Here is a 27,018-nt window from a genome sequence, read left to right on the forward strand (position 1 = left end):
GAATTACAATAACCTACTTCTAACCTGACTCCCCTGTCCTCCTGTTTCTCCATTTCTAGGTCCATCCCATAAACTTGTACCAGATTACAAAACACTTTGGTCGTATAACGTCTTTGCTCAAAAAGCTACAACTTACAATTAGTTTAAATCCAAACCTGAGTTTGGCATCAAAGTTGGGCTACCAACCTAATTTTCACTGCTTCCCCAAACATCTGGACTTCAAAGCAAGGATACATGCTCCATTTATTCCTTGCTCAGCAGCAATGACTTTTGTAGTCTCCTCTGCTAAGTTTCTCCTCCTTTTCCTCAAATACCATGGGATGAGACCTTTGAGATACAGCTCAAGCCTCTAAAAGGCTTTTTTTTTTTTTTAGTGAGGCAATTAGGGTTAAGTGACTTGCCCAGGGTCACATAGCTAGTTAAGTGTTAAGTGTCTGAGGCCAGATTTGAACTCAGGTACTCCTGACTCCAGGGCAGGTGCTCTATCCACTGCGCCACCTAGCTGCCCTAAAAGGCTTTTAAAATACCATTTTTCTTCCTTAGAATTAACTCACATTTATTAATAACTTACATTGTAAACCGTCAAACATTTTCAGGCTTACAAAGCACGTTCCTCACAACAACCCTGTGAGGTAGGCAGTGCAAGTATCATTTCTGATTTGCAGATGAGGAAAATGAAGCCCAGAGGGGGTAAGTGATTTTCCCAAGGGGTATCACAGCTAGAAAGTCTCACTGAACTCCAATCCTCTGACCACAAGCCCCTTCACATTTACAAATGCAGTGTTTTACAATCACATTTGTATAGTGCCTCCCAATTCTCTAATTGCTTTGTGTCCCCATGGCCAAAAATTTTTGTCACCTAGTAGCCAACTTACTTTTGATAAGTCTCTCCAAACTGAGCTACACTGGTCCTTGGCCAACAAAGTCCAAGGCTTTATTTAAAAAAAAACAAACAAAAAGGCCAAATTAACCACTTACCAGTCACCAGTCTTGGCTTCAAAAGGGGTGGGAGGAAATACACTCTTTAAGAATGAAGGTACTCTTGAATGGTATTCCAAAGACTTTGAAGCCAATTCTGAGAGCAATAGCACCCACCCTCACTAGAAGCAGGGTCCCTGCCTCTGACCCATCCCATAAAGGAACAGCTCAGTCACTATATTTTGGTCACCTCATATTTATGTGTCATAGCACCAGAGATTGCAACGTTCTTCAGAGAGGGATAGCGTTTGGGATTTCATCAGTAGCAAGAACCCCCACATAAAAAGACTCTTACTACCAATATAGGTCTGAACCTTAGCTGTTTAGAGCACTGAGATGTTAAGGTGACTAGCCGAGATCACACAGCCAGCACTGAGTCACAGGGCGGTTCTTTTGTGGCTGTGAGGCCAACTCTATTGAGTACATTACACTCCTCTTGGTAACAGTTGTTATTTATTGTAGCCTCAGGTTGCCCCTTCATTCCTTAAGAATGATCAGGGAAGTGAAAGGGGGTCACAGTTCCCTTCTTTAGTATAGAACCTAGGTTCCCAAAGCAAAGGTGGCAGAAAGGGGCAAAGTCCCCACTGTAGGTATCAATTGGAGACGGAAAGGGTCAAGATAGGATTCGAGGCCTTGGATACAATTCACAGCTAAAAATAAGGGGATTGTATGGAGGTAAAGGTATGAATCTGTGCTATAAAGATATAGGTAGCTGGCAAAAGAGAAAGGATTTAAGAAAAGCACCCCAAAATGACACATACATACAAAACACCTCCCCTCCCCCAAAAGGCTTGACTTTTAGAAACTTACACGCTGGAGATCAAAAGCAGGTTATAAAGCAAAGGAGTGGCAAAGAGTTAAAAAGGGAAAAAGTAGAAAGTGGAGGAGAAACCCTGGTAGAAAGGTTGAATTAAGAATTTGGTGAGTAGAGTCAGAGGTTTATTATGCAGTCAATACCATGAAACACAAACACAGCCGGAACCTGCAGACCCCAGGGTGAGGGTCAGAAAGCACCTGAATCACACTTTCCACATTCATGGTTAGGTTTCAGGAAAAAAACAAAGAGGATGAATCTTAGGGCCAGATAGTGGGAGACTTACTAGGTGCAATAATTATGCCTGAGCTCCAGATGGGAGCTAGAACTCATGACTGTCGCGTCCAGTTCTAGAGACCCCCCAAATGGGGCTCCACTCTTCACAAGCAGGCCCACATAGGAAGTTCCAAAGAGAACAGAAACCAAATACATTTGAAAGGACTTCAAGCTGTGCCTTGAGAAGCAAAACAATTGTCCACCCACCAGCTTCCAAGCAACCAATAGCCAGTTCAGTGTTTGAGAGCTGCCCTGGATGACCAACTTGAACCTAGCCAGAGACAAGGTGGCTATAGCAGCTTGCCCAAGCCTAGCCCCACAACTCAAGGGAGAAGAGAAGCTTGTCTACAAAAATCAATGCTACAAACTCCAAGGAGTGTTTCAGGGTGAGAGGGCCAAAGGCTCCAGCTTTCTGAATAGCAGGGACACGTTGGTCTTTGAACAGGCTTTGATGGGGGTCAGACAGAAGACTAATCTGGGAAATTAGGGTTGGTGAAGCAGACATATAGCTCTTCTGTCAGCCAAGGGCCACTGTTCACCTATGCTCAAGCGAAAGCTCAGAGGTAAAGAAAGGGAAGAACAGGCCCCATCCCAACCCTCATACCCAGGATGATGCCCCACAGGAGGAACAGCAAAGGAACAATGTTTTTAATTCTTGTGGGTTTGGAAGGGAAGAGGCTGGGTGAGGAGGAGAGAAAGGGGTAACTTTTTTGGCCTTTTTTTGGTGGGGGAGCAGAAAAAGGAAAGAAAAAAATCTAAATAAATTAAATACCCAGCACTTGGCTGAGCAGGGAATGGTAGAGACCAGAGGTGGCTCTTTTTAAACACAAAACTCGCCAAATGGGGAGAAAGACAAACAGAACAAAACCTAAAAGCAAATTATTACAAAAAAATACTGCACCACAATTACAAGGGAGGGGGAGGGGGAATCTGGGAGCTACCGTTGCCCTAGGCATAAAGGACATCAGCCCACCCTACTTTGGCAAAGGCCGGGTAGGGAAGGGATCTTTCCTGGCTGCACCAACCCACCACACCCCCCCAACTCCCAGAACCCACCATTCTATTTATGAAAAAGGGAGGACGGAAGAGAGGTTCCTCTGACACATTTCAGTACTACCCACTCCCCAACCCATCCAGCTAAAACCTGTCCCTCGACATCCCCAAGGGTGGGGAGGAAGATTCTCGCTTGGCACAGAGGACACAAGCACCATCCCCACTCCACCCCTGGCTGCCAGTGCTGATCAGTTCTATTTGGCATCACTCACCACTCCTATGTCTTTTCTTCTAATCTCGTCCCTCCCCTCCATATTTCCCCATCAATCCTGCCGAGGACCAGAACGCCTCACCGGCTCCAAACCCCTGGTCTGAGGCGGTGCTATACCTCACCCCTCTCCTCTGCAGGCAATGCATGTTTCTGCGCCTTCTGCAAATGTGGACCCAGGGGAAGTGGGGTGGGGGGGGACTTCCAATCAGGCTGAAAATGTACAGAAATTTGGGGGGAAGGAGGTAAGAGTAACAACATCCATATCTGGATCTCCCTCTTGGGCACAGTGGGCTAGAGGTATGAGGGAGGAAGACACTAATGCCCTGGGGCACTTTAGTGCCAGGAGATTGGGAAGCTGGAGCTTGAATACAGGCAGCTGGGGGTGAGCGGGACACGCCCAGTGGAGTGGGGGGTTTCAGGTTTCCCTCTCACTTTATAGTCTTGCTGTGCTTTTCTAGATCTCCTCCACGCCGTGCGCAAATATCATGACAAGCCCTGGTTCCTGCACCATGTCATCCCCCATGTGCTGGTTCTCACAGGCCATCACCACCACTGCCTGCTTGCCAGGGATACGTTTGGCCACGTAGTTCTCATAGTAGCGCCGATTCATCTGCCGTGTCTCTAGTGTGGCCAGGCCCTGGGGCCAGCTTCGCTCGTGGGCATTTTCAATAAGCTCATTGACTATGGAGGCTGGGCAGCCACTCTCCACCAGAGAGCGCTTGATGACCGCCTGCAGCACAGCATCCGGTGTGGAGATCATGCCACCCCAGCGTGTCACCCGCGCTGGCTGAAGGGAGTTGACCCACCTGTGTGGAAGGCAATTGAGAATGTCACTCTAGCTCCCTTCCCATTTAGGCTGCCCTAGACTCTAGATGATTTTATAAACACTGGACACATCCCGTAACGTCTCTGAGCCTAAGTTTACTAATCTGGAAAATGGAGACAACAGCACCTACATCCGTGTTATTGTGAGAAACAGAAGACATGTGTGTGTACAACACTTTTTGCAAACTTTAAAATGGCAACATCAATGTGAGCTATTATTATACGATATGCAAGGCTTAGTGTGTGTGTCTATCCCTTCTTTCCAAAACTGGCTCTGGATTTCTTTTCTTGCTTTGCCCCACCTGATTTAAACTTTCATTCCGATCCAGAAGGGGATCTTAACCAAATTGTGCCTAAGGTGCATCTTAGATATCAAGAAGCTGTTCCCTGGGGTGTACCAGGTAGGCCAAAAGCCATGAAGAGCTTTCAGTATTTAAGAACGCCTTTGTTTTTAATTTACAACATCACAGCATCACATACAGTATATATGAAATGAATTTACATGATGTGTGAAAAATCAAATCTCATAAATGGTGAAAAGAAAAAACAGTTTTCAAAAAGCTATTAAGAGGGACAGCTAGATGGCGCAGTGGTTAAAGCACCGGCCCTGGATTCAGGAGTACCTGAGTTCAAATCCGGCCTCAGACACTTGACACTTACTAGCTGTGTGACCGTGGGCAAGTCACTTAACCCCCATTGCCTAAAAAAAAAAAAAAAGCTATTAAGGGGGGTAGCTAGGTGGCGCAGTGGATAGAGCACTGGCCCTGGATTCAGGAGGACCCGAGTTCAAATCCGGCCTCAGACACTTGACACTTACTAGCTGTGTGACCCTGGGCAAGTCACTTAACCCCAATTGCCTCACCAAAAAAAGAAAAAAAGCTATTAAAACATCGTGATGTTTGGCCCATCCTGTATATACTATCTTGCCTTAGACAATGAGCTTCGAAGGGGCAAACCCAGTAATCTCTACCTATGTCTAGAGCCCCAAACAGAATTCTTGGGGTCAGTGTTATCTAAGCCACCCAACCCAAGTCTACATCGGGGAATTCGGCTGCAGTGAAGACGCATCTTTTCTGTCTCTCTCTGTCCTAGATCACCCCTGCCAAGAAGTCTTTTTTCCCCCTCCCAAGGCCTGGGAGGCTAGTGGCCAGCAGGGTTATACTCTATCTAGCGCTTCCCCTGAAGGCCGGAATTCCACTTACTCTAGGATCTCATTGTATTCAATGGTCTCCTCCAGGTTCTGAAGGTTGGGATTGACGCTGCGGATAGCACGCATGTATGCCTTCAGCAGCTGAATGTCCCGCTTCTGTTGGGAGAAAAGAGACCCAGAGCGTTATAGGAAACAGGAGACCAGAGATAAAGGGCTGTTTAGCTTAGGGGAATTTTTAGGGAGATAAAACATAAGGCTGTTTCAAAGTGAGGACTCGCAGCAGTAACTATGGGGAAGAGGGAAATTACAAAGGTTCTCTCCTCCCACATCCCATCCCAAACATCCACATGACACCCAACTGGTCTTCACATCCACATGCACCTTATTCAGTGATAGAATTGTTGTTTTAAAGAATCACATTCCCCAAGCCCCTTAGACATACCTGCTCTGCCAGCTGGTGTTTGTGCTCAGCTGATGTCTTCTCTAGCTCTGCAATTCGTGTCTGTTGCTGCTGCACCACTGAGCGTAGATGCTTAATGCAATTGTGGTTGGGCAGCTCATCTTTGGGCATCTCCAGGCTGCAACCCCAAGGCAGAAAGAGAGTAGGACAGGGGGTTCGGTGGCTAAGACTGGGCCTTCTCCTGGGCAAAGCCTTTATGCTTACTATAGCTTCTACTCTTCCATGTTCCCTTCTGCTATCCCTTAGCTTCTTCTAAAAAGTCCACCTAGGTAGTGTTCTCTCTTCCTGTATGCAGGCCCCAGCCACAGTTACTCTTTCTTAGAAACCCTCTAACCACTGCCACAACTATACATAACCAAATCCTGCTTCCCCACATCCCTAACCCACATCTACTCATGTGAGCTGAGAAGAGCAGAGAATCAAGAGGATGAGGATGAGAAGGGTGGAACTTAAGCCAGAAAAGGTGACCACCTGATGAGGGAGGGGAAGAAGAGGGAGATGTGCAATCAATTGGCATGGCTCTAAAAGGTTATTCTCTAGAGAATTTGCCTTTCACCATATCAATTAAGGAAAAAGCAAGAGGGAAAGGGTTAAAAATTCCATTTGATGTTTAAACTTTGGGAAGGACACTCCAATCGGGAAGCCTGGAAGGCAGAGGGGAGCCAAGAAAGACCAGGCACTATACTGCCTAGAGATCTTTTCACCCAAGAGACAACTGTATCTTGGCATTCCCTGGGCACAGTGGCAGGGGTGAAGACAGGCTCACTATCATCAGCCTGCATTAAGGGCATAGCAATGGGAAGACGGAAGAACTTTTAACTCTGTGGACTAGAGGCAGGGGTCAGGTGGAAATCCTCACCCACAGCCCTGCTCGCAGGTGACAGGCCGCTTGGGGTTGTGCTCGCAGTCACTGAGATGAGACATGAGGTTGTCCAGCCGCACAACGGCACTGCAGCCAAATACAGCGTTGTCACAGGCAATCTGTAGTTTTGACAGCATGTTCCGCATGATCCGGGGGACGGGGCGAAGGTGGGCAACTGTCACTACGCTTCGGTCTACCGGGCACGTCTGCTGCTGAGAGAACCACTGGGTGATGCAGGCATTGCAGAAGGCGTGCTCACAGTGAGGGGCCTGGCAGGAAGAGAGTTACCCAGGAGAGTCAGCAGGGCCTGGGAGCAGTGTTGGCACCATGTCCATAGACCATGCCAGTCAGAACCTTCCTCGGTAAAGCTATTCAAAGTTCCCAGGGATTACAAGACCTCCCTCTTTCTCCCCACAAAGTATAGATTTTTATGATCTAGCTAACCGAGACTAAGTACCCTCTAGGGTCAAAGCAGGTCAAACCAACAAATATTTGTTGGGCATCTACAATATACCTTGCACTCTGGAAGTTATAGAGAGCTGCAATCTATTCTCTCAAGAAGTTTATAATCTAGTTGGGGAGGTGAAACATAAACAAAAGTTAAATAGTGATTTAAATAATTTTCAACACAAGGGAAAAGATGTCAGAAGTCAGTACTTGATTAACAAATGAATTATAAAGAGAATAGCTGATACAAGAAGCTAGGATGTTTAGTGAATGGAAGGAATTTTGTGAGTGGAAGTTTCTGGAAGGGGCAGGATTTGGAAAGAAGTAGGGGTCAATACAGGCAAAAGCAAAGCGTATTTAAGAAACAGATTGCACTTGCTGAAGGTGTCTCCTTCTAGACAGACCAAGGCTTTTTTTTTCCCCCTTAGGAGTGCCAACAACTTCCTAGGTGTTACCTGAAACACAGTCCCAGGCTTAGAACTCACCCATCCCCACTGTGCAGGTCACTTTGCTACCTTTCCACTTGAGACTCCTCTGCTGATGTCCAATACTTGGTGTCAGCCTCAACAAAGAGGCCACTAGGCTTTTTTGAGACCACTTCAGAAAAGACACAAAAAGGTTCCTCTTGTTCTTGCCCTCTCCCTTCTTCCTGCCCAGACAGCCTTTCAAAGTCCTAGGGGCCATTAATCTTGAAGTAGGAAAAACCCATGGGCCTTTGTGAGGTCATCACCTAACAATCAGGCCCTGCTGGGTACCAAGGGGACCCCTGGTTACAAAAAGGCTGAGGAGAGCCATGCTCCATACTACTGATATAGCTGGAGGAGAGTCTCTCATGCACACGAGACACACTTGATTCCCTCTCCTAGAACGTGGGACATTTGCGTGGCTTGTTCTGCAAAGTCTTGTCTGGGGGTGAGGAACAGTCACCCATTTGCCATTTCAATCTATGAGTCAAAAAACATGAAGTGCCTACTAAGTGCCAGGTACTGTGCTAAGCACTTCGGAGACAAAAAGGGGCAAAAAGACAGTCCTTGCCCTCAAGGACTTTGCAGTTTAATGGGGAAGACAACAAGCAAACATACACACACACACACACACACACACACACACACACACGAGATAAACAGGAGATAATGGAGGATGGCACTAGAATTAAGAGGGGTTGAGGAAGGCTTCCTTTTCCAAAAATGGGATTTTAGCTGGGATTTCTAGGAAGCCAGGGAGGTCAGTAGTAAGAACAGAGGAGAGAGAGTGTTCCAAGAATAGAGCACAGCCTGACATTTCTTCCATACCCACCTGATTCATATTAAATGACAGTACCTAGGTGGGAGGCACAGGGAAACCCACCAAAACCCAGCAACCTCCTGAAAGGTCTCAGAACCTTCTCCCTTACAGAGCTTATTTCAACTAGACTCAAACTGGATTTGTTCAGACAGCACACCTTCCTCCTCTGAGGGAACAGGGAGAACAGGTAATCTAAGAGCTGAAGCTACAGGGGCAGGTGATCAGGGGATCCTTCAGGGTAAAACTCTGGGGCCTACATCTCTAAAGTGGTCTTCTAACTTGAGATTCTGTGGGTCTGACGTGAAAATGGGTACTTACTTGTCCTAACCCCAGGTGCCACAAGAGGACATCTTTCATTGGTATTTACCAAGGTTTTGTTTGTTTGTTTTTGTGGGGCAATGAGGATTAAGTGACTTGCCCAGGGTCACAAAGCTAGTTAAGTGTCAAGTGTCTGAGTCTGGACTTGAACTCAGGTCCTCCTGAATCCAAGGCTAGTGCTTTATCCACTGCACTACCTAGCTGCCCATTGGTATTTACCAAGTGAGGAAAGCAGGGATTCTACAGCAGGGCTTCTTGTGGTTATGATCATTAGGAATTTGTTTTACTCATGCTTTCTGGCTGGCAATTTAATTTCTCACATCTGTCAGACAGAAGTGACTGATTTATAGGAAAAGGAGGAGTGATTTAGTGGCAAGGAATGGCTCTCTCTTTCTTTTGGGGGGGGCGGGGCAATGAGGATTAAGTGACTTGCCCAGGGTCACACAGCTAGTAAGTGTCAAGTGTCTGAGGCCAGATTCGAACTCAGATCCTCTTGAATCCAGGGCTGGTGCTTTAGCCACTGCACCACCTAACTGGCCCCGGCTCTTTCTCTAATCCTGGTTTGATACACATAGGAGCTGGCTCTATAGATAGATCTCGGAAAGGAAGACAGGCAGGGTGACTTCTAGACCAAGGGATGATGACCAGTTAAGAGGCTGTATGACTCTTAACTCTCCCCAATCCCCCCGGCCCCCTTTCATATAAGCTGATGACAGGGAAGGTAATCACCAGAGGCAGGCAGCCTGTCAAGATCTATAAAATCTGAGTTCCTACTTACAGGGGCCAGAGATGAGGCCATGCACAAGAAGAGAGAGCTCAGCTGGAGGATTGTGGCCATACTGGCACAGAGAGGAGCTAAGGGGAACCTGTCAGGAACTCTAAGCAGGGCATCACAGATTGTGACACCACAGAACTGTGTGGAGGTAATTGTTGAAACATCCCTCCAGCCATCTAGCAAGGCTGGCAGTTATGGTACTCGACGGTGCCCAAACCACTTGATTCCAACATGGTATTGTTTTTGTTGTTTGTTTCATTAACTACAACTTTAATATTTCATTAGAGCCTTCTTTGCCAGCACACATGAAATAGAGTGTCTTACTTCTTCCATTCATCAATTCGTATCTGGAATATCTTCCCAGAAATATCTGAAAGGGATGAGGACTGAAGCCATTATTCAACTGATAGTGGGAACCCCCCAGAAGAGGAAACTCTGTTTGCACCTTCTCTGGGCCAGAGTCTTAGAGAGTTACAGCACTGAGAAGTTAAGTGATCTGCCCAGGGTCATACAATTAGTATCTCAGAAGTGAGAGCGGAACCAAGGTGTGTCTATTCATTCAACTTGGATCTTTTCACTTACTCAGTTAATACAAGGTATTTGAGGTAAACAGAAGATCAATAGATTTTTCTGCCTCAAACAAAAACATGCCCTCTGGGGCATGTCACCTGCTCAGACAGACCTTGGGCGGCCCCCCACCCTGCTTCTCTGTTATCCATTCTATATTGGGGGATATGAAACCACAAACTGGGACCTGTGTTTTCAATGTTGGCTTTCTTGATACTCATGGGGGTTCCATTCTCTAGGCCTCAGCATTCCATGACTACTGTCTTTTCATGAAGAATGGTTATGGATAAGGGGGCACCTAGGTGGTGCAGTGGATAAAGCACTGGCCCTGGATTCAGGAGGATCTGAGTTCAAATCCGACCTCAGACACTTGACACTTACTAGCTGTGTGACCCTGGGCAAGTCACTTAACCCCCATTGCCCCACAAAACAAACAAACAAAAAAGAATGGTTCAGGATAAACTGAAGCCTGCCTAGGAAAATCGGAACTATCTCTCATTCCAATTCCACAAGCACTGTGTGAGAGAGACCAACACAACACCCATTACCCTTCCACTTGGTCAATTCACCTGCACTGGCTCCTCCAGAACTCCACTGCAGATAGGACAGATAAGGTCTTCATCAACATCCCCCTGGAAACGGGCTACATCATACCCCATGTCTCATCACTGAGACCAGGTCCTGCAGGAAGAGAAGAGAAGCAGCATGAGGAGTGGTCAACAAATGGGCCAGGCCACATCTCTCCAAGCCAGGGGCTGGCCTTTGTACACAGTCTGGGGCTGGAGCAGACGACGTATATTTAGTTGGTAATTAAACTTCTCACCTCTATTAGAAATGATTAACAGATCTGTTGTGGAAGGAAGAGATTCCTCCTCAACCACTTTAACACTGTGGTTGTATTTATCACTTTTGCACAGACAGATCAATTAGTTCAGCTCAGCCCGACTGGTATTGCTAGTCTTCTGGCAGTGAATGCTTTGCCTACCACATGCTTTAATTCTCCTCCGCACATGCTGAAGGAAAGGAAGAATGAAGGGAGGTAATACATGATGCCTTCATTTTCCAAAGAACAAAGAGTCGCTGGGCTAGAACTTTGGGGAGTTCGTAAAGGGACATGTGAGCAGCCAAAAAAATGCAGGGAATGTAAGAGCTGGGAGATGTGGGGAAACTCACTCCACCCTTAAGGTTTCATCTTCTTCCGTCAGGGTTTGTACTTACTGAAAAGGGTCAATGAGTATCATTTTTTAAAAACTTAATAGTATTTTTTCCCCAATTACATATAGAGAGAGTTTTCAACATTCATTTTTGGTTTTTGGGGGGTTTTTGCAGGGCAGTGAGGGTTAAGTGACTTGCCCAGGGTCACACAGCTAGTTAAGTGTCAAGTGTCTGAGGCTGGATTTGAACTCGGGTCCTCCTGAATCCAAGTCCAATGTTTTATTCACTGTGCCATCTAGCTGCCCTCAACATTCATTTTTGTAAGGTTTTGAGTTCCAAAATTTTCTTCCTCTCTCCCTTCCCTCCCCAAGACAGCAAGCAATCTGATACAGGTTTTATATGTGTGTGTGTATATACATACATACATACATATACATACACACACATACATATTTTCACATTAGTCATGTTGTGAAAGAATCTGAACAAAAGGGAAAAACCATAAGAAAGAAAAAACAAACAAACAAGCCAAAAAGTGAAAATAGTCTGCTTTGATCTGCGATCAGATTCCACAGTTCTTTTTCTGGATGTGGAGCATTTTCCATCATGAGTCTTTTGGAATTGTGTTGGATCACTGTATTGCTGAGAAGCAGCTAAGTCTATCACAGTTGATCATCACACAATGTTGCTATTACTGTGTACAATTGTTCTCCCAATCAGTATCACTGACTAACTTCCCACCATATCCAAAAGTGTTGGGCAAGGATACAGAGGGAAAAATATAGTGTTCACCTCAAGTGGAGTTTTAATCTATAGCTGGGAAGAAAACCCAACATACACGTACAAAAGTGCACACACTGAAGAGTGTGCCAGAAATGCTTAATGTAGGGTTCTAATAAGGGCCAGACAAAAAGCATAGGCCAAGGATTCTCAGAGCCCTGAAGAGGGAGTAGTCTACCATCATATGAATATACTTGTGGTCCCTGAACACTCTGGCTTGGCCAACAACTAAAGACAAAATTACATAATTATAAGCAAATGAAAACCCCGCTCACAACTCCATAAATTCAAATCTGACCATTTTAGTCTTAGAGGAAGGAGAATGGGAAAGATGTGTTAGAAGTTATCACCTAAGCATCTGACTTAGAAACTACCATCTAAACAGCCCCATGTGGAGCTTGCTGGATCATCCCAATGATCTCTGGCTAACAACTTGTACAAGGGAGGGAGGGGGAAAAAGGGTACCTACCTACCAGCAGAACCTGGAGATGGGTCTTCAGGTATGGAGTAAGCACATGGCCCCACCCACAGGAGAACATGAAAAGGGAATAGAGCTGGTGATCCAGCAGCCAGGGCTGATTGGACACAAGAGACTGCTGTCAAGCAGAGGTGGCCTTTGGGGATACTTACCAATTTAAATACACAGACCCAAATTTCTAGGTCTTTGAGGTCCAAACTGGGTGGAGGAGGGGAAGGAGTCAAGTAAAACCCTCAAAGTTGTGACTAAAGCCTAGAGTTCAACTTGGTTTGGTCTGCAGATGCTGTCTCACCTCACACCAGCCCATACTCTGCTCCCAAATAATTTTTCTAGAGCAAAGTTTGATCATGTCCTCTCTCCTTTAATCAGCTTCAGGATCCTTGGCTTCTAAAGTCCTTCATAATGTGACCTCTTCCTAGCTTTCTAGTCTTCCTATATCTTACTCCACCCCCTGTACACTTACAAATCAGTGATGCTGGCCTCCTTACTATTTTTCATAAGACAGTCCATTCCTGGACATTTTTGCTGTCTGCTTCTCATACCTGGAATTCTCTTCTTCCTCCTCTCATCATTTCTTCATCTCATATTCTGGTTTCCTTCATTTTTCAGCTAAAATCCCACTTTCTACAAAAAGCTTCTCCCAATCCCCTTTAATGTTAGTGCCTTCCCCCACATAAGCTCTCCAGCTTATCGAAACTCCATCTTTGTTTGTATGTTGTCTACCCATAAGAATGTGAACTCCCTGAGAGCAAAGACTGTTTTGTTTGGTTTTGCTTTTCTTCCTATTATCCTCAGGTACACAAGGAATTAGTAGGGTTCCAGTCACATAGAAGGCACTTAAATGCTTGTTGACTTGACACTAGTATCTTGTCTAATCAAAATTAGGACTAGATCTGAAAGAGGAGGGAGACTTAGGGCAAAGCAGCAACTGGCACCCAGATTCTTGCAGTGTATGATGGAAAGTTACTTTATATTATGTTTTACTACTCTTAGATCCAGAAAAGCTAGATAAGCAGAGAATAAAGCAGGCTGGACACCAAAGTTATTAATCTTTCAATCTATAAATATTGATGATGGATGTGTAGGGGGTGATTTTAAAAGAACCAAAAAGAAAACTCCCACCCAAAGCCTCTTGTAAAAGATTTTGTCTCCCCTAATTTGTTGGGAAGAGGACATAGTGACAGAGAGAATGTAACTCCTGCCCTTGTCTTTGTGCCAAATGAGAAAAAACAATATATGAATATAATGGAATACTATTGTGCTGTAAGAAATGATAAGCAAGAAATTGGTATTGTAGTTCCTTCTAAGGAGTCAAAGTGGAATAAAATCCATCTTTTTCAAACATGAATAAATCTATTTTTAAAAAGTTTTAGTTTAGGGGCAGCTAGGTGGCGCAGTGGTTAGAGCACCGGCACTGTGGTTAGAGCACCGGCACTGGAGTCAGGAGTACCTGAGTTCAAATCCAGCCTCAGACATTTAACACTTACTAGCTATGTGACCCTGGGCAAGTCACTTAACCCCAATTGCCTCACTTAAAAAAAAAGTTTTAGTTTGTAATTCTTTTGTAAAATCAGGCTACTCTAATTTCTTTTTTTTTTTTGAGGCAATTGAGGTTAAGTGACTTGCCCAGGGTCACACAGCTAGTGTCAAGTGTCTGAGGCTGGATTTGAACTCAGATCCTCCTGAGTCCAGGGCCGGTGCTCTATCCACTGAGCCACCTATCTGCCCCTACTCTAATTTCTTAATCAGAACTATGCTTTTAAAATGAAAGCTTAAATTAAAAAAAAATTTTGAATGCTTAATTTTTAAGTGACCCTAAGTGAACCAGTGGAAGACACTTTTAGCATGTGAATTCAGAGATTAGAAGTACAAATATGGAAAAGAAAAATGTTCTCCTCTTCAATGAATTATTTTATTTATTTGTCTATCTGTTCATTTATTAATTTTCCAGTTGATTCTTTTTTTTTTGGTGAGGCAATTGGAGTTAAGTGACTTGCCCAGGGTCACACAGCTAGTATGTGTCAAGTGTCTGAGGCCGGATTTGAATTCAGGTCATCCTGAATCCAGGCGGGTGCTCTATCCACTGCACCACCTAGCTGTCCCCAGTTGATTCTTAAATTAAAAAATCATTTGCGAATTTTTAAAAATGGAAAATGGACTTTAGACCCTAAAAAAGAAAGGATGAAAACAGAATCAGTTCCAGACTCAAGTTTTCCTCTCATCTCTAGCAATCACAATCAGCAGTCTTTGAGGAAAGACAGTTAAACTCTGAGTCTCCCTGAAGACTCCTCACAGAGTAACAATGAAGCCCATCGTTGTTCAAGCTCTAAAGATCTTTGAAGACACAGTATCCAATCTCTGTGGGAATGTCTACTGATGATGGTAATACACCCTAAGACTGTATTACCAGCTGCAATTTTTAGTGACAGCTTTTTCCTAGGAAGAACAAAAACATCAAAGTATCTCTGATGACTGAATTTGAGTTTATCTTTACGTAGAAAACAAAAAATATTTCACATAATACTAGTTTGAAAAATTTATGTTTTCTTTGTTGCTGAAGAAAATAGCCCAGATACACAAACTGCTTCTGTCAGTCAAATAAAACTCCCAAGAACTAGAGACTCTTAAGAATTTAGGGCCTTTAGAGGTCACCTCATTTAGCCTTCCACACGAGGGAAAAATCTTCACTACAACTTCCTGGAGGATATTAATAGACAGGAAGTTCACTGGTGGGCAGCCCTAATTCCTACAGAGGGTTTTGGTTTCTCATACTGAACCCAGATCTGTGGGGCTGTCTCTTCTACCAGTCAGAGGAAGAGTGTTCAAATTCAGGCTCTGCTACTTAGTATCTGACCCTGGAAAAATCACTTAACGCTGTCAGAACTATATTAGAGCATCTTTTTCTAGCTCTATATCCTACCAGGTCTATTAATCAGCTAATAAGACCATCAGATCATTCATCCAGAGTTGGAAGAAGTCTCAGGGGCTGCTTCCGATCCAGTCCAGCTGCTTCATCTTTTGGATAAGGAGCACGAAGCCCAGAAGACTGAATGCCTTACCCAAGGCACCCACTAGATTTCTAGAGAACAAGTACAATCCTTCCTGAACAACAAACCTTCAAGAACAGAAAGACATTTTATTATTTCCCTCTGGTTACTATCTTCTCCAAGTTAAATATATTCATTCCTTTCATTCAACCATTACAAACCACCATCTCAATGTGAGTTCTAAGACCTGGTTTCCATTTACTTCACCACAGCGGAGTTGCCTCTTCCTCAGTGTTGCTCATAAAATCTAGCATCCAAGAAAGGACATTACATGTGGTCTGACCAGTGCAGTATACATGGGATAGGACTACGACTTCCTTTGCTTTGGACACTAAGCTTCTATTAAGATATCCTAAGGCAGCATTAATTTTAACTGACAGCTTTTTCCAAATGATAACAAAAATAATCCGATACCTATGATTAATCTATTGGATTTGAGACAGTTTACCCCCCACTTTCACAATGTTAGAAATAGTTTTGATTAAGAAAATAACTAGGGGGGCAGCTAGGTGGCACAGCGGATAAAACACCAGCCCTGGATTCAAGAGGACCTGAGTTCAAATCCAACCTCAGACATTTGATACCTAATAGCTGTGTGACCCTGGGCAAGTCACTTAACCCTCATTGCCCTGCCCTACCCCCCAAAAGTAATGGGAAAATAACCAAATCCTAACTTTCTAGTATATCTGCAGAATCTAGTGAAGTATAAAAATAAATTGCTGGAGGCAGCTAGGTGGCACAGCAGATAAAGCACCAGCCCTGGATTCAGGAGGACCTGATTTCAAATTTGGCCTCAGACACTTGACACTTACTAGCTGTGTGACCCTGGGCAAGTCACTTAACCCCCATTGCCCCGCAAAAATAAACAAACAAATAAATAAATAAATGAAACTTCATGAAGAGTCTATTGGGGAGGGGCAGCTAGGTGGTGCAGTGGATAGAGCACCGGCCCTGGATTCAGAAGGACCTGAGTTCAAATCCGGCCTCAGACACTTGACACTTACTAGCTGTGTGACCCTGGACAAGTCACTTAACCCCCACTGCCCCGCAAAAACAAACAAAACAAAAAAAATTTTTTTTAAAGAATCTAGGGGCAGTTAGGTGGCACAGAGGATAGAGCACCAGCCCTGGATTCAGGAGGACCTGAGTTCAAATCCGACCTCAGACACTTAACACTAGCTGTGTGACTTTGGGCAAGTCACTTAACCCCAATTGCCCCCCCCCATGAGTTGTATTAAAAAAAAGAGTCTATTAAAAACATGAGTGGTCAAAGCACTGATGGTGGAGCTGTGAACTGATCCAACCATTCTGGAGAGCAATTTGGAAGTATGCCCAAAAGGCTATAAAACCATGGAAACTCTTTGACTAGCAATGCCACTATGACATCTATATCCCAAAGAGATCATTTGTTTTGTTTCAAACAAGGGATTCAGCTTTATTCACTATCAATATTTGGAGACGAAATGGAGCCCAACATAGAAAAAGGTCCAGTGGGGGGAAAAAAAAATCACACTGGAAAAAAGGACAAATGCAAGGAAGAAAGGGGTGCCTCAAGCCCAAGAGGCAACAGTTTCTCTGATTGGTCCAGACAGGGAGAGTCTCAGAGGAGTGCAGTAGGTTGTAGAGAAATTTGGCTCTACTGAGGAAGAGGACCCCAAAGTGGACCTTGAGGGGGCATGGGGGGGGGGGTCCTCTTTGGTAGCCAGGGCCACTGTATCCATGGGGGGGCATTAACGAAGGAGGTCCTCACATACCATGGGGAGGCATGGGGCCTGGGTGACCCATGGGAGATCCAAGAGGGGGTCCTCGGGGTGGCATTCCCATAGGAGGAGGGCCAGGATGAGGCATTCCTGGTGGCGGACATGGAGGAGGCTGTCCCCCTGAACCTGGGGGCCCGGCATGGGGATGGCCCAAGCCATGGGGACCAGGGTGGACGAGCTGCATCTGAGACATACTGGGATGAGGCATCCCAGCCGGTGGGAATGGATGGGGATGTGAGTGTCCATGTCCTGGATGCCCAGCCCCAGGGGTTCCTGCTGATGGAGGGCCATGGGCTCCAGCCCTGGGAGGCATAGGTTGGGGAGGCATGGCTGGGGGTATTCCTGAAGGAAGGGCTCCAGGAGGTGGCACAGGAGGTGGGAATGAACCTGGTGGGGGCATACCTGGTGGAGGAAGCCCAGATCCCAAGGAAGACACAACAGGATTAGGGGCAGAGGGTGGGGGTGGTACATCAGCAAACAGCTGATGGGGCCAATCTGCCTGAGACAAGGGGTTCTGTGCTGCCAGAAGTCGCTCAGCTGCAGAGCCGTGGCGTTCACCCTTAGAGTCCTTCTTGAAGGCGTAAGATTGGCCCTGGAGTCAGGAGGACCTGAGTTCAAATCCGGCCTCATACAGTTTGATCATGTTCATGATCTTAATGGCATAGTCAGCATCCTCTTCACTCAGAATTCCACAAATCCATAGCCTTGGTGCTGCCCTGTGACTCTGTCCTTGGGCATGTGAGTGTTGACCACAGGTCTGGCCTGAAGGAAGAGCTCCCATAGCAGCGGCTTGCTGACCTTCTCATCCAGGTCCCCCACGTACACAGCGGCATCCTGATTCCGTTCGGAGATGGGCCTGGCCGCCATACTGAATTTGCTACTGCCATCTCCCAAAGAGATCATTAAAAAGGGAAAAGGACCCACATGTACAAAAATATTTATAGCTGCTCTTTTTGTGGTGGCAAAGAATTGGAAATTATGGGGATGCTCATCAATTGGGGAATGGCTAAACAAGTTGTGGTATACAAATGTAATATTATTGTGCTGTAAGAAATGATAAGCAGATGGATTTCAGAAAATGGAAAGACGCATGAACTGATGCTGAGTGAAGTGAGCAGAATCCAGAGAATACTGTCCACAGTATCAACAATATCGCGTGATCAGCTGTGATAGACTTAACTCTTCTAAGCAATACAATGATCCAAGACAATGCCAAAAGACTCATGATGGAAAATGCTCTCCACATTCAGAAAAAGAACTCCGGAGTCTGACTGCAGATCAAAGCATACTATTTCCACTTTTGTTGTTGGTTTTTTTGGTCACCGTTGTTTATTCTTTCTTGCTTTTTCCCCCTTTTGTTCTGATTTTTCTCTTACAACATAACTGATGTGGAAATACGTTTAACATGACGGTAATGTGTAACCTATATCAGATTGCTTGCTGTCTTTGGGAGGGGGGGAGAGAAGGAGAAAAATTTGGGACTTAAAAATATCTTTACATTTAATAGGGAAAAAATTTTTTAAATAAATAAATTTTTTAAAATATGGGTGGTCTTTTGCAGAAAAGAAGTGATTAAATAGAATCTTCTGGACTGATGCTGAACGTAAAACTAGAAAAGAATTTAGTTATCACTTAACCCAACCCCTCATCTCAAATGCAATCTACCTTCCTCTGAGGTTTCAGACTGACCTGTTCTGGATTCTGCAATGTCTCACAATGAGGTCTGTCTAAATTAGAGAGTGGAAAGAACTCCAAAGTGTTTCAATAGCTCAACTCTGAATTCAATTTGCTTCCCCAATTCAGACAAAACCTAGGAAGGCTTGGCATCTACTTCCCTTCCCTGACATATACATTTCCCCCCTTCAACCTGAGGATCTTCTGGCAACCTGTCATTTCAGTGGTTTGGGTGAAATCTTGCCCGTGCCTGTGAGGATTTCTATAGTAATCTGACTTCAGAGACACAGACATCTGCCCTAATGGCACATAAGGTCCCCGACAAGGGCTCTCACTGCCAGGTCAATACCAGGAGCTCTAGAGATCTGGAAAAATCTCAGGGAGTCGTAACTAGCCAGGTCAGGCTATCTTCTGGGGCTGGAACAGGCTGCCAGGATGATGAAGAGTAAGGGGGCGGGTCCTAAGTTTGCTTCCACTTCCACACAGAACAATTTCCCCACAAAGATTGTTCTGAGAAGCTGAATGCAGAAAGGGGAAGAGGAACACTCTAAACCCCTGGGCACTCAATACCCTCTTTCTATTTTCCTCCCTCCTCCAGAAGGAAGTACTTCAGTTATAAAAAACTAAAGGGAAGAGGAGATACAAGGCCCTCAAAGTCAGAGGAAGCATTTCGGGCAGAAAGAAATCAAAGAGAACAGTTCTGGGCCCATGAAATCTCCAAGCCCCATTCTCTGGCTCAGCAACCCTAATCAAAGCTGGAGTTTGTTTTGCTTTGTTTTAAACGCAGAAATCCAAAAGGAAGGCAGGGAAGAGACAGCATTGGGCTAACAGAGGCAAAAGCACCTATAGCCCTAAGCTACCTGTATGTCTACTGAGTAACCAAGTATCCTTTTCAGCCTTGGGCGCACAAGGTCTTGCAAATGGTGTGCAGATGATGGACTAACCCTACTCCTTATTCTCAAGGTCAGGAGCACACCACGTGGACACTGGAGCCTGGTATCCTTCCCGTGCTTATCAGAGAGGTCAGAGATTCTCCTCAGACTGGGGCACAGATGAAGCTCCAACATCCTGAGGCTCCAGCTGAACCAACCTTTTCTAGTCTGCCTCAGGGGTAATAGGGTACCTGGGAACTTTCATTTTTAATCACTTCTTGTCCCTTAGAGTGTAGGGGGGGGGGCGTGCGCGCGTGCATGTGCACACACGTACACACACTCACACAAACGCAATAATCATCTTTGGCAGAAATAGTGGAAAACAACCAACAGTCTTGGTGTAATCAGACACTTCCTCTACCATCTGCTGAGGACATTGTTAGGAGACAAGCCAAGTCACTGCATTGTTCCCTATGCCCATTACCTTTCTTTTTCTTTTTTTTTTTTAAGTGAGGCAATTGGGGTTAAGTGACTTGCCCAGGGTCACACAGCTAGTGTTAAGTGTCTGAGGCCGGATTTGAACTCAGGTACTCCTGACTCCAGGGCCGGTGCTCTATCCACTGTGCCACCTAGCTGCCCCAAAGATACACATTTTAATCATCAAAATCCAGACAAGGAGAAGATTTGAGAAAGAGAACCTATTTGTTCCCTAATGAGCCTCGCCTGCCACAAGAGAATCTAGGAAAGGAAGAGAAGCTCTGTATTTACACCTCACTCCTTGAAGGAGGCAAGCCTGCTCCTAAGAGTCCCTCTCAGGGTGGTTGTATGTCCAATAAATGATGAAAGAACAATCAGCACCAGGGGCAGCTAGATGGCGCAGTGGAAAAAGCACCAGCCCTGGATTCAGGAGTACCTAAGTTGAAATCCGGCCTCAGACACTTAACACTTACTAGCTGTGTGACCTTGGGCAAGTCACTTAACCCCAACTGCCTCACCAAAAAAAAAAAAATCTAAAAAGAAAGAACAATCAGCACCTCAACTAACCTGCTTCTGTCCTTTAGGAGGTCCTAGGATTTGCAGAAGGCTGCCATTCTTCAAGGGCCAGAAAACCACTTGGGAACCTTTCCAGTAGTAACAGAGAAGAGAATAACACACCCTGGACCCAATTACACCCATGCTCTGGCCACCAGGCAGGTTTCGGCATTCTTCTTTGCCAGGGTGCTGTCTTTGGAGAGCTGTGGATATTCTGGGTTTCCCTTCTACCAATCCCTAGGTCTCTAAAAACTTAGAGTTCCTTATGCCCAAAGGGCCATAGAACTAGGCATACCCTTTGATCCAGCAATACCACTGCTAGGTTTATATCCCAAAGACATCCCCAAAAAGAGAAAGACTTATTTGTACAAAAGTATTTATAGCAGATCTTTTTGTAGAGGCTATGAATTGGAAACCCATCAATGCCCATCCATTGGGGTAAACAAGCTAAACAAGCTGTGGTATATGATGGTGATGGAATATTATTGTGCTATAAGAAACGATAAGCAGGATGATTTCAGAAAGGCTTGGAAAGACTTGTATGAACTAATGTATAGTGAATGGAGGAGAAGCAAGAGAATACTGTACACAGAGACAGCAACTGTTTGATGAAGAACTATGACTGACTTAACTACTCTCAACAATACAATGATCCAAGACAATCCCAAAGTACTACCGATGAAACATACTATCCACCTCCAAATAAGAACTGATATTGATGGAACAGACTGAAGCAGGCTATTTTTCACTTTCTTTCATTTAATCAAGTTTTCTTGTACAAAATGACACATATGGTCATGCTTTACATAATCATACATGTATAACCCATATCTGATTGTTTGCCACCTAAGGGAGGGGAGAGGGGAGGGAGGGAAGGAAGGATAAAAAATGGAACCCAAAACTATTTAAAAAATGTTTATTATATTTAAAAAAAAATAGAATTTCTATATACTAGCCACAGACATCGTGCTCCAGCTAAGAGAACTGACTGGCTATTTCAATGCAAACAGCAGCTGTATAAGGACATCATGGGTATTCTCAAACTAGGTTATGGTATTTTACCACCTTTCAATTAGGAAATAGACAAAACCCCAGAAGAAAACCAGACTAATACAAGTACTGAGTACAGATATGTCCCCTCCCAAATATGCATATGTGTATGTACACATACACATCCCCACCTCCCCCAAGTTAGGTGGTGTTTATTCATATTACAAAAGCTCTAACCCTTAACAGCTGTGAATTCCTATTGTTAAAATCTTTCTGAGACTCGGAAATAAAGAAGTTGTCTGAGGTCATCTGAGACACTTTGGAAAGTGTCTTCCAACACTAAAATTCTACTTTACAAAAGGCTTTACCACAAGGAGTTTTTAAAACACCAAAATTCCCTTAACTCAAAAGGAACTGTGATTACATTGATCTAAATATCTCCTCCAAAGATACAGACCAGTCTAGCCAAGTAGGTGCTTAATAAATGTTTACTGAATTGAATGGAATTTAATCCAGTTGCTTCTTACCTCTTTTATAAGTACATCTAGGACTATGACTGTGATATCCATGTGTGGTGGCCCTGATAATGCAAATTTTTTTCATAAAATCTTTGCAGATCTTTCCTATTTTTGCTGTTTGTTGTTCCCCTTAAATGGCTTCAGGATGACTGCTTAATTAGGTCCCCTGCTATATTTCTTTTTTTTGCGGGGCAATGAGGGTTAAGTGACTTGCCCAGGGTCACACAGCTATTAAGTGTTAAGTGTCTGAGGTTGGACTTGAACTCAGGACCTCCTGAATCCAGGGCCGGTGCTTTATCCACTGCACCACCTAGCTGCCCTGAGTATGAGTATATGAGTGTGAGTGAGTGAGTGAGTGAGTGAGTGAGAGAGAGAGAGAGAGAGAGTGTGTGTGTGTGTGTGTGTGTGTGTGTGTGTGTGTGTGTGTGTGTGTGTGTTAAGAACAAATGAGGGGCAGCTAGATGGCGCAGTGGATAAAGCACCAGCCCTGATTCAGGAGTACCTGAGTTCAAATCTGGCCTCAGACACTTGACACTTACTAGCTGTGTGACTCTGGGCAAGTCACTTAACCCCCACTGTCCCGCAAAAAAAAAAAAAAGAACAAATGAGCTTATAGTCTCAAATCACATTGCTTTGGGTGTCACTACTCTCGGCAAGTCAAACGTTTGCTCACTGAGGCATGTTTTTCAGGTTGATTTGGTCTTCTCACTGTGGTGATTGATTTATATTAGTTAAAAACTTCTGTATAAAATTATAATCAATGTCCGTGTCCTTTTCCTTGTCCACCAATTTTCATTATCGATAACTTGTTCAATTAGGTCAGGACTAAGTTCCATGTCTTTTCATCTTTATAATTTTTTCTTCTAACTTTAAACTTTTTTTTTAAGTGAGGCAATTGGGGTTAAGTGACTTGCCGAGGGTCACGCAGCTAGTAAATGTCAAGTGTCTGAGGCCACATTTGAACTCAGGTACTCCTGACTCCAGGGCCGGTGCTCTAACCACTGCGCTTCCTAGCCGCCCCTTTTCTTCTAACTTTAGACTGACTTTGACCTTTGCTCTGACAAAGTCTAACTGAGACAAACACAGAGACAACCAAGCCAAGAATGACTCCTAAAACAGGAAGGGAAGAAATAATTATTTATTAAGTACCTATCATGTACCAGGCACTGTCCTGCTTTACAATAGTACCTGGTCTTTGGCGGGCTGTTCAATTATAGCCAGTTTAATGCTTTGTGATGTTATTTGGTGTTCATCACATCTGGAGCCTGATTCTTTTCTCAAATAAGGTATTAATAAGACTAAACAGAAGCTTTGACCTTTCATCCCTTTATTACTGACCTATATATTTCTTTTTGTGTGTGTGTTGGGGGGGGGGCAATGAGAGTTAAGTGACTTGCCCAGGGTCATACAGCTAGTAAGTGTCAAGTGTCTGAGGCTGAATTTGAACTCAGGTACTCCTGAATCCAGGGCCAGTGCTTTATCCACTGCGCCACCTAGCTGCCCCCTCACCTATATATTTCTCACCATCACCTATTTCAACTTCTACACTGAAATCACTGTGTATCAAACAATGCTGATTTGATTGCAAGAGCTTTTTCTAGTCTTTCTCAGAAATTTCTCTATTTCCCCCTGAAACCAATGTTGGTGCATAAGTTGCATTGGTGATTTTTTTGCAAATATTGGGTAGCTCATGAAATGATATGTATCACTGCCTTTGGCAGTATGATAAAACTACTTCCCTTCTTTGTCTCTCTAAAAAGTATCCATGGGGCAGCTAGGTGGAGCAGTGGATAGAGAACTGGCCCTGGAGTCAGGAGTACCTGAGTTCAAATCTGGCCTCAGACACTTAACACTTACTAGCTGTGTGACCCTGGGCAAGTCACTTAACCCCAACTGCCTCACTAAAAAAAGAAAAACAAAAAAACACCCTGCCATCCTAGTAGACTCTGGCTCAAGTTTATGTTCTGCTAGCACTAGTAGCCTTCAAGGTCCTAGGGTCACCGCCATGCTTTCATGGGACATGAGAATAGAATTCTGTAGAGGCTAAACTCCCTCAGCATATTTAAAATATAATCATATTTATAAATGAGTTCAGGGGGCAGCGAGGTGGAACAGTGGATAAAGCACCGGCCCTGGTTTCAGGAGTACCTGAGTTCAAATCCAGCCTAAGACACTTGACACTTACTAGGTGTGTGACCCTGGGCAAGTCACTTAACTCCCATTGCCCTGCAAAAAAAATAAAAAAAATAAAAAAAAAACAAATGAGTTCAGCTTGTATACAATTTTCTAGGAAAAAATCTAATATAAAACAAGGCATATTTACATCAAAAGGCCAGTTATTTATCACTTAAATAACATTCTGAACACTCAGAACAGAAACTCTCTTAGTCTCCCTGCTCTGTGTTTGGGCATGATAAAAGGAATCTAAGTCAATTTCTTTTCCCAAAAGAATTATCATCTAAGATGCAGCCTTAAGCCTGCTGGCAGACAAGCCAGACACATGTGAAAATCATTAAGATTTCCTAGGCAACGAAAAACAAGTGAAAACGAACATAGGTGCCAGAGCATAAAACGTTGGGAAATGAAGAACAAAGAGACAAGCAAAGCTCTGTGGAGTGAATTAGGAATTAGGGTTTTTGACTGGAAAGACTCAACTCTGAGGAAGGGAAAGGAAAGGGAGCTGAAACTTACGGCATGGTCTTGAGCCAATGGTCTGTCTTTACCTGGCAGGTGGTGTGGGGCAGGGTCCCTGTTCACAAGGCTCCAGCCCCCTCACGGCTCCACTCAGTGCCTCTCATGGTGTGCTCCCAGTAACCCATCTTGTATGTTATGCTCAGACTCATTCTTCCATCCTAATGATGAGCTCCATCACCAAGGGGATGGTCGTGATGTCATAATCAGGATTGTTCTATTAATAGGAACAAGGAAAAGAAAAGTGAGTCAGGGAAAACTCGACTCTACCTAATGGGGGGGGGTGGGGAAGGGAATAGGTAAACAGACTCGGAACCGGTAGCTGAGGTCAAGCACAAGCATTCCAGTGGAACCCCCCTCCCTCCATCCCCATCAGGGAGAAGGGTTTGAATATATAATCATAGTCACTGTGGAAGAGGCTCAAACACAGGTTTCAGTGAAAGGATAGGGAGGAGGAAAAAAGGGAACAAAGAGAGAGAAACAGACAATCTTTTTTTGGTGGGGCAATGAGGATTAAGTGACTTGCCCAGGGTCATATAACTAGTGCTGAGTGTCTGAGGCTGGATTTGAACTCAGGTCCTCCTGAATCCAGGGTTGGTACATGAGAAATAGATAATCATCTATTTAAGATACTCTGTGAAGAAATGTGATTTCAATTCCCCAAAGCCATAAGCCTTCAGCTAGGCACTGCCCAGATCCCATAACACCCCCTCATAGCTCTATCATTCTTGGTTTTTGTTTGTTTGTTTTTTGGTGGGTCAATGAGGGTTAAGTGACTTGCCCAGGGTCACACAGCTAATGGTAAGTGTCAAGTGTCTGAGGCTGGATTTGAACTCAGGTCTTCCTGAATCCAGGGCCCGTGCTCTATCCACTTCGCCACCTAGCTGCTCCAGTGCTATCATTCTTTATAGTTTACCAAATGTTTCATTGTCTCACGTAGAGAGCACCGATCCTCCCTTCAAACAGAAGGTGCAAGATGCTTTTCTCACAGGTTTGATCTCGCTCAGATGTCAATCAATAAGCATTTATCATGTGCTTACTATGTGTCAAACACTGTGCTAAACCCTAAACATACAAGCAACACACAAAAAAAACTTTCCGCCCTCAAAGAGCTCACATTCTAATAAGGGGTAACAAAATTCATGTAACTGTATTACACAATAATACAGAGCAAATGGAAGGTTGTTGTTAGTCCTTCTTTCTCGAACCAGGACATGGGGTGATGCCATGACTTGTAGTGAATTGGATTTAAGTGAGGGAGGGCACTCTCTCCTCCAGAGCCATGTGGGTCCAGTAGCAAGATATATATATAGATATATAGATATATATATATTAGGATGACGGGAGATTGCCCTGGATGTTTAAGGCAGTTGTGGTTAAGTAACTTACCTAGGATCACACAGTTAATAAGTGTCTCAGGTGAAATTTGAACTCAGATCCTCCAAACTTCAGAGCTAGTGCTCTCTCTACTGCACCACCTAGCAGCCTAATGGAAGGTAACCTCAGAGGTAAGAAACTGGTAGAGGGGAGAGGTAGGGGGAGTTGAGGGAAGGGCAGTAAAATTTGAGTTGAAGGAAGCCAGGAGTTAAAGTTAAGAAGGGGAAGCATCTTAGGTATGTAGTGATGAAATAATTGTGGAATGCTTGGTTCAGATAGAAATTCCCCACTCTGCAGTTAATCAGAAAGTGTTGGACAGGTTTTAGGATAAGAAAGGATGAGGTAATACAAGAGGAAGTAGTCCTACAATATTTTTTTTTGTTTTGTTTGTGTTTTTTTTGCAGGGCAATGGGGGGTTAAGTGACTTGCCCAGGGTCACACAGCTAGTAAGTGTCAAGTGTCTGAGGCCGGATTTGAACTCAGGTACTCCTGAATCCAGGGCCGGTGCTTTATCTACTGCGCTACCTAGCCGCCCCCAGTAGTCCTACAATATTAAGGAAGATTAAATGACTCAAGTGAAAAGGTTAATTTGCTAAAGAGATGGCTGCAGACACACAGGCAAGA

General features: G+C 44.4%; 1 protein-coding gene and 1 pseudogene across 3 annotated transcripts in view; both read right to left on the bottom strand.

Annotated features, from left to right (window-relative positions):
• Positions 1-283: 283 nt before the first annotated feature.
• The window catches only part of RNF41 (ring finger protein 41), a 28,993-nt gene continuing 2,258 nt past the window's right edge, over positions 284-27,018 (bottom strand). The window contains exons 2-8 of one of the 3 annotated variants that reach the window (XM_043965492.1): positions 25,050-25,234; positions 24,512-24,552; positions 10,590-10,701; positions 6,627-6,898; positions 5,750-5,885; positions 5,360-5,463; positions 284-4,138 (exon numbers count right to left, since the gene is read on the bottom strand). In XM_043965492.1, coding sequence (XP_043821427.1) covers positions 3,787-4,138; positions 5,360-5,463; positions 5,750-5,885; positions 6,627-6,898; positions 10,590-10,679 — 954 coding nt within the window. In that variant the 5' untranslated portion in view covers positions 10,680-10,701; positions 24,512-24,552; positions 25,050-25,234 and the 3' untranslated portion in view covers positions 284-3,786. Of the gene's footprint in view, positions 4,139-5,359; positions 5,464-5,749; positions 5,886-6,626; positions 6,899-10,589; positions 10,702-24,511; positions 24,553-25,017; positions 25,235-27,018 lie in introns of all 3 variants that reach the window. The other 2 variants (XM_043965493.1, XM_043965491.1) reach the window with 2 other exon arrangements.
• Positions 17,117-18,107, bottom strand: LOC122728979 (annotated as a pseudogene).

Source organism: Dromiciops gliroides, chromosome 5, assembly GCF_019393635.1.
Source record: "Dromiciops gliroides isolate mDroGli1 chromosome 5, mDroGli1.pri, whole genome shotgun sequence".
Taxonomy (NCBI): Eukaryota; Metazoa; Chordata; class Mammalia; order Microbiotheria; family Microbiotheriidae; genus Dromiciops; species Dromiciops gliroides.